We start from the raw sequence: 6588 nt of genomic DNA, 5'->3' as shown, positions 1-6588 counted from the left end.
TAGAGGCCCTCACTTTGCACACCAGACCCATCCCAGCTCCCACCTCACACCCCCGCTTTGCCTTTGCATTGCACCACCTTGATGGAACCCCCGAGGGCAGGACGCCTCATGCTGCATCCTCTGCACCCACCCCCATCCTGGGGCCTTTCCCATGTCCTTCAGCTTCCCTGCAGACCGCAGTATTCCCGCAGGTGGAGGAGTGGCTGTCCTGCCCCGGCCCTGTGCCTGCAGCCCTTTGGCCTTGACTTTCCTCCCTCCTGTCCCAGTTCTGAGTGACTCAGGGCGCTGGAGCGCAGCCAAGGGTTGTGAAACCCAGATCTGTGGGGTGATGCCCTGGGCACATCTGCTCCTCGTTTCCCACATGCTTCCCTCCAGCCAAGCCTTCCCTTATCCTAACCCCTTTGGATTACTCTGTAAACCCAGTAAGACTGCGCTGTGCTCCCCTTCCAGGCGTGCTGCCCTCCAAAGCCAGCTTCTCCCTGCACAGCATCCTGGTGCATCACTACCTATGGGGCGCATGGTACCCCAAGGGCGGTTCAGGGGAGATTGTCTTCCGCACCATCCCCATCATCCAGAAGGCTGGTGGCAACGTGCTGGGCCGGGCACCGGTGCAGAGCATCCTGCTGGACTCCCAGGGCAAAGCTTGCGGTGAGCAACGCATCCGGGACACGGCTCCCCCCATTCCCTCTGTGCTGCCGTTACCCTCAGCCCTCCTCCCTTCCAGGTGTGAGCGTCAAGAAGGGCCAGGACGTGGTGAACATCTTTGCTCCCATCATCATCTCGGATGCGGGGATATTCAACACCTATGAGCGGCTGCTGCCGCCTGAGGCGCGCGCTTTGCCTGGTAAAAGCCCTCGGTGCAGTGCTGGCTTTAATTGGGATTAGGGCATTAATCCGCTCTCTCAACCCCAGCGTCTCTTCAATGAGTGTCGTGGTAATTCCTTCCCAGACGGCAGCAAAGCCCGGTGCAACCTGCTGGGGACTACAAGCATTCAGAACAGGGGCACAGGAATCACAGAAAATGGTTAAATACACCCCAGCCCCACACTGGGCTTGCCCTAAAATTCACCAAATGGGAACGGATCAATCAGCAAAACCTCCCCAGACAGGGAGGCACAGCACCACCACTTTATGGCTCCCAGTGGTCCTCCCGCACTGTGGGTGCACACAGGATGCTCTCAGCTAGATTCACACCGATGGGAGCAACATGGGGCTGAGCACAGCTGAGGGCTGAGCACCCCTCCACCCTCACTTTCCACTCCTGTCCTTCGTTCCGCAGAGATTCAGTCCCGGCTGCGCATGGCGACTCACGGCGAAGGCGGCTTCTCCGTATTCGTGGGGCTCAGAGGCTCGAGCCAGGAGCTGGGGCTGGAAGCCACCAACTACTACATCTACTCAGATAACGATCTGGACCAAATGTACGTTCTGCTTCACTAAGTATTGAGGACAGACGTTTCTGGGTGGTGACTCAGAGCCCCAACCCCACCCCAAACCTGCATCTCTCTACAGAATGCGGCGCTACTACAGCAGCTCCCGTGACGAGGCGGCCGCCAACATCCCCCTGCTGTTTGTCACCAGCCCGTCTGCCAAAGACCCCACGTGGGAGATGCGGTACCCAGGTGATGCAGCGCTGTGAACCTCACCAGGCATGGGTTCCTTGGCCAACCCCCAGTGCTGCCACATCGCACTGTGGGTCTTTGCAAACAGGGGGTGTGAGCTGGCTTCATTCAGAGAGTGGGCCGAGGGCCTCCAAGCTGCTGAGCTTGTGGGAAATTCACTGCAGCTACAAGGAAGGGAGGAGAGGCTTTGCTGAACGCCCGCACCAAAGACTTGGGACCAGAGCTGCCCCAGTGTTGGCGTGAGAATGGGGATTTGGGGTTTGTGGCAGTGAGTGGGCAGAGGGATGGATGCCCCAACCTTGTCTCCCTGCAGGTAAAAGCACATTGTCCATCATCACCATGGCCAAGTATGAGTGGTTTGAGGAGTGGAAGGACAAGCCGGTCCATAAGCGGGGAGATGCTTATGAGGATGTGAAGAAGACCTTTGTGGACGCCATCATGCAGACCATCTTCAAACTGTACCCCCACATCGAGGACAAGGTGAGGGGACACGGGGTTTGTGGCTGTTGGGGTCAGATCCTGGCTCCTGTCTGCCCAGCACACACTGCGGCTGCAGGGATGAGGTTTGGCTGGCCAGAGGGGCAGCAACCCATCGGTCGAAACGTGGCCTCAACCACCACCCAAAACTCTGCAGGGAGGTTTGTCCCATACCATCCCCCATAAAAGCAGCATTCCTGAGCACGAGGCGCCCCACACTATGGCCTGCTCCATCAGAACCGCCGTGTCCTTTTGTCCCCCACAGGTCGAGTACGTCTCGGGGGGGACACCGCTGACCAACCAGCACTACATCGCCAGCCCCCGCGGGGAGTTCTACGGCATGGACCACGACATGGCGCGCACGCAGATCGAAGCCATCGCCACCGCGCGGCCGCAGACTGCTGTCCCCAACCTCTACCTGACAGGTACCGCGTCCTCCGTTCCGTGGGGTGGTTCTGGGGAACCAGAGCTGGAGGGCAAAGCCTTCAACCTTGCTATGAAACATGGGGATGAGCTGCTGCCACGCTACGGGGTGATGCTCGCACCGCATCAAAGCTCCTCCCTGCCACTCAGCCCCAGTGGGAGGCTTCGCGTGTCCCCCAGCCCCGGGGTGCAGCCTCCCTGCCTGGCACTGTTGTGCTGAGCTGGGTAGGACAAAGCCCTCTCTGTGCTGAGGATGAAGAAGGGCCGGGATGCAGAGCTGGGGTGGCACCGTCCCCTCTGTCTCGCAGGGCAGGACGTGGCTTTGTGTGGCTTCGCCGGAGCGCTGCAGGGAGCCTTCCTCTGCACCAGTGCCATCCTCAAGCGCAACATCTACCTGGACGCCATGCAGCTGTGGAATCGCGTGCAGGGCTCCAATGGCAAGAAGAAGATCTGAGGCCGGGTCCCAGCGCCAGGACCCCCCCCCCCCAACTGGCTTGCTTGCATAGCTAGCTCTGCTCTTCCCTAATGGCTCTGCGGAATCAACGCCAGTCATGAAGCTGCTTCCGCTCCCAGCTGGGTCTCATCCCACTGCAGCTCATCTCACCGCGCCACCACGCACACTGCTGCCTGTTTGAAGGGAAAGCCCTTTTCCCAGCACAAGGAAGAGAAGATCCTGATCCTATACAATCACAGCACCACCCAGCACCGCTGGATGCTCTCTACTGTCAGAGCCACTGGGGCCACTGGAGGAGCATCCAGCTCCATGGGCACTTGCCTGGCTGAGGGCAGCGAGCCCCACATCGCTGCTTTTCCCCTTGCAGGCAGCAGCTTTGGACTGAATGAGGCTGGGAAAGCTTCTCATGGTGCCTGTGTCCCCAGGGTGGTGGAGGCTGAGGAATGAACCCCTCCCTCCCCACACAGAGCCGCCCGGGCGGCGTTGGACCGGTTTTCCATCAGACCCATTTACCGTCAGCCCTGCACAATGCTGGATGCACATCTGCTCCCACGCTCTGCACCCAGTGCTGTGTGAGGAAGGAGAGACTGCAAGCTGCGTGCCTGTGCCAAGGAGCCCTGCTCCAGGCTGAGCTCAGGCAGTGGAGGAAGCGCTGTTGTGTGCCTGGATGGATTGCACTCAGGGTGGATTGACTTAAGGTGATGTAAAGCTGCTCAGGAGCAACAGCAGTGCTTCCAGATGCGATCTCACCATGAATGTGGCCCTGCCATGCTGTGAAGCTGTCGGTTCTGCCCTGAGCAGATGTCATGTCTGTCTGTCCGCCTGCTGGGAAACATTTGGGAGCACAACCAAAGCCTTCACCGCTGCCCTGGTGCTGGGAAGGGCGAGAAGGCAAAAATAAAACAGCCTTGTGATGGGAACAGTGTGCCTTGTGCTGGGGGAGCAGCAGGGTGCTGCTGGCACTGGGGCTGAGCCTGGGTCCTGTGGCTGGGGGACAGCAGCATGGGGAAGGCAGAGTTTGGGAAGGAGAGGAGAGAGGAGATGCAGTTTGGAGCCATCAGTGGGTGCCCCAGCACCAGGCAATGAGCACTGCAGCGCTGCCTCTGCTCTGTGGACTTCAGTCTGTGTTAAAGTCCTGCTGGGAGCCCACGAAGGAGTGGTTTTCCCACTGCCAGCAATAGGAGCAGGAGCAGCCAGATGTGGGGGAAGCGGAGAGCTGTGGCCCTTGGGGGAGAGGCAGGGAGGGCTTTTCCAGCTGCTCCCACTCTCTGCGCCTTGCAGGCATCTCCCTGCAACCTTCTGCCCCCATCCCACACAGCGAGGTGCAGGTTCTGCCCTCCCCAGCCCTCCTCTTCCCCAAGCTGAGTGCCCAGGGCTGAGCCCGGATCTCCTGGCCCTGTGACTCACGCCCAGGTGAAATCTGGCTCCGTGGCAGCTGACAAGCACTGCCCTGCAGGCACTGCATCAGCAGCAGACGTGTCCCGAAGGAGCACCCGGTGCTCGCTGCCTTTGCCCCAGGATTTAAAAGCCACTGAGCCCCCCGAGGGACCATCCCAGCATGTCCCGGCCACGGCAAAGCCGGGCTCTCATCATTGTCAACACCGATTTCTGCAGCAGTGATGGCGATGTGGGGCTCAGGCCCCGCAGAGGAGCCAGGAGGGAAGCTGAGAAGCTCTCTCGTGTGCTGGCGCAGCTCAGCTACAGGGTGAAGCTGTTGCACAACAGGACGGCCAAGGAGATGGAGGTCCTCTACCAGCAAGGTGAGCCCCCAAACCACCTTCCTGCTCCCAGCTCCCACCTCCACAGTGCCCTACATCACCGCCCAAGGGCAGTGTGGGACAGATGGGGACCGACCCCCACCCACACCCAGGCCCTTGCGGTCCCTTCATCACACAGCGGGGCTCAGAGCCAGAGATGGGCTCCTCCCAGCACCCTCACAGAGCACTCAGCTGAAGGCTGGTAGCTGAGGGGTGGCTGTGCCCCACAGAATGCAGCCGTGAGCACGGGGATTACTTCGTGAGCATCATCTCCAGCCATGGGGAGGAGGGGGCCGTGTTGGGCTGTGACTGCAGACCGCTCCGGCTCAGCCGCATCTTCCACATCTTGTCGGCACAGAACTGCCCAGTGCTCGCAGAGAGACCCAAAGTCTTCTTCATCCAGGTAACACCACTGCTGGGCCATAACTGCACCCCATCTTGTTGACTCTGCAGGCAGAGACAGGCACAGGAGCTGCTGTAATTGCAGACTTTGCTACGCAGGTGCCATTCACCACTATGCTCTATCTTTGATGCTTTTGCTGATTCTGAGGTCACCTCTCCCCAGTTGGCAGCAGCCCCGTGCCCATGACAGCAGCGCTTCCCCTGCCCACGAGCACCCTGCGTCCGCCTCAGCTTTCACCAAGTTTCTCCCTTCCAGGAAAGGTGACCTTGCTGGGCTCAGCCTCCCTCCCAGGTGCCACCGGGGTGTTGATGAGTTGCTAAAAGTTGCCCTCAGATTCCATGACGTTGATATTTGGGCAAAGAGCAGCGCGGGGGGGCTGGTTAGAAACATCCTGGCAGGAAGAGAGCCCCGGAGTGCGCTGCGGATTAGGGAGGATTAGATGAGAGCAAATAGACAGTGCAGCAACCTGCAGCTGGACGGATCCCAGCAGTATCAGCTCTGCAGACATGTAAATACACAGAAATCCTCACCTGAGAGCAAGCACAAATCACCGGTGGCACTCATTTCCTGCTGGAAAGAGGGCTTAGCCAGCTGCCTGGCAACAATATGGGCCACTTCCAGCAGCCAGAACTGGAGATCAGGATGGACGGCTGGTGCCCTTAGGGCTGTCCCTTAGGGCCTGCTGAGTGCCAGTGTGCTGCCGCTCCTTCCAGGCGCCCTGTGGGCCACGTCAGGATCCCTGCAGGCAGTGATGCAGAGCAGAAGTGGCTCTTGGAGGGGTGTGTGTGTGTCCTCTGGCTGGACCCAACCATGCTGCTCCTTCTCATCATTTCCTAAAATCCCATCCCTGGAAGAAAGCTCCAACCATTGCATAGGATCAGTGACTGCTGTGCTCCAAGGGGAATCTCCCCAAGTGGGCTCTGGTGTCTCCTGGCGTAATCCTGGAGCCTGCAGGAACATGAGGGGAAGAGAGGCTGCCCGTCTCCTGGGGGGAGGGAGAATCACAGAACCATTAAGGTTGGAAAGGACCTCTAACATCCCCAAGTTCAACCCCAGCACAGCCCACCATGCCCACTGTCCCTCAGTGCCACATCCCCACGGTTCTTCAAAGGATGGGGGTGCACAGCAGCCCCAAAGCCCCCCTGGATCTCCCTTGTTCAGGAGCAGAGCACAGGGAAGCCAACGGCTGTGTTCTGCCTGCAGGCATGTCGGGGGGCTGCGCTGGACCAGGGGGTTTTTGTGGAGACTGACAGTGGGCAGCCGGAGCCAGACAGCTTCTCGGAGTACCTGCACATCCCCCCCAACACCGCTGTGATGTTCGCCTGCAGTCCTGGTGAGGAAACCCCCAGGGAGGGTCAGCAGGGAGCAGGGTCAGCACCTGCACTTCTATGTTCCTGGGGGGGGGCTGTAAGACTTGTAGGGCCACAAAGAGCTGTAGGGCCATGTGGGGCTGTG

The 6588-nt window shown here is 59.8% G+C and overlaps 2 protein-coding genes across 2 annotated transcripts in view; both read left to right on the top strand.

Moving 5' to 3' along the window:
* Window positions 1-335: 335 nt before the first annotated feature.
* Window positions 336-3893, top strand: RETSAT (retinol saturase; the record flags this gene model as incomplete). Its single annotated transcript, XM_010728201.3, has 7 exons — window positions 336-648; window positions 725-844; window positions 1280-1418; window positions 1510-1619; window positions 1933-2099; window positions 2362-2521; window positions 2828-3893. Coding segments are annotated over 7 exons (1155 nt in total), but the record flags the coding sequence as incomplete, so codon positions are not given.
* Window positions 3894-3987: 94 nt separating this feature from the next.
* The window catches only part of LOC100544584 (caspase-3-like), a 5536-nt gene continuing 2935 nt past the window's right edge, over window positions 3988-6588 (top strand). Inside the window, exons 1-3 of the mRNA XM_003214109.4 lie at window positions 3988-4733; window positions 4961-5133; window positions 6337-6466. Coding sequence (XP_003214157.1) covers window positions 4532-4733; window positions 4961-5133; window positions 6337-6466 — 505 coding nt within the window. The 5' untranslated portion in view covers window positions 3988-4531. The remainder of the gene's footprint in view (window positions 4734-4960; window positions 5134-6336; window positions 6467-6588) is intronic.

The sequence above is a fragment of the Meleagris gallopavo genome, unplaced genomic scaffold, assembly GCF_000146605.3.
Source record: "Meleagris gallopavo isolate NT-WF06-2002-E0010 breed Aviagen turkey brand Nicholas breeding stock unplaced genomic scaffold, Turkey_5.1 ChrUn_random_7180001955706, whole genome shotgun sequence".
In the NCBI taxonomy this organism is placed as follows: Eukaryota; Metazoa; Chordata; class Aves; order Galliformes; family Phasianidae; genus Meleagris; species Meleagris gallopavo.
Note: the sequence above shows the minus strand (reverse complement) of the source record. Positions and strands in the feature narration are given on the sequence as shown.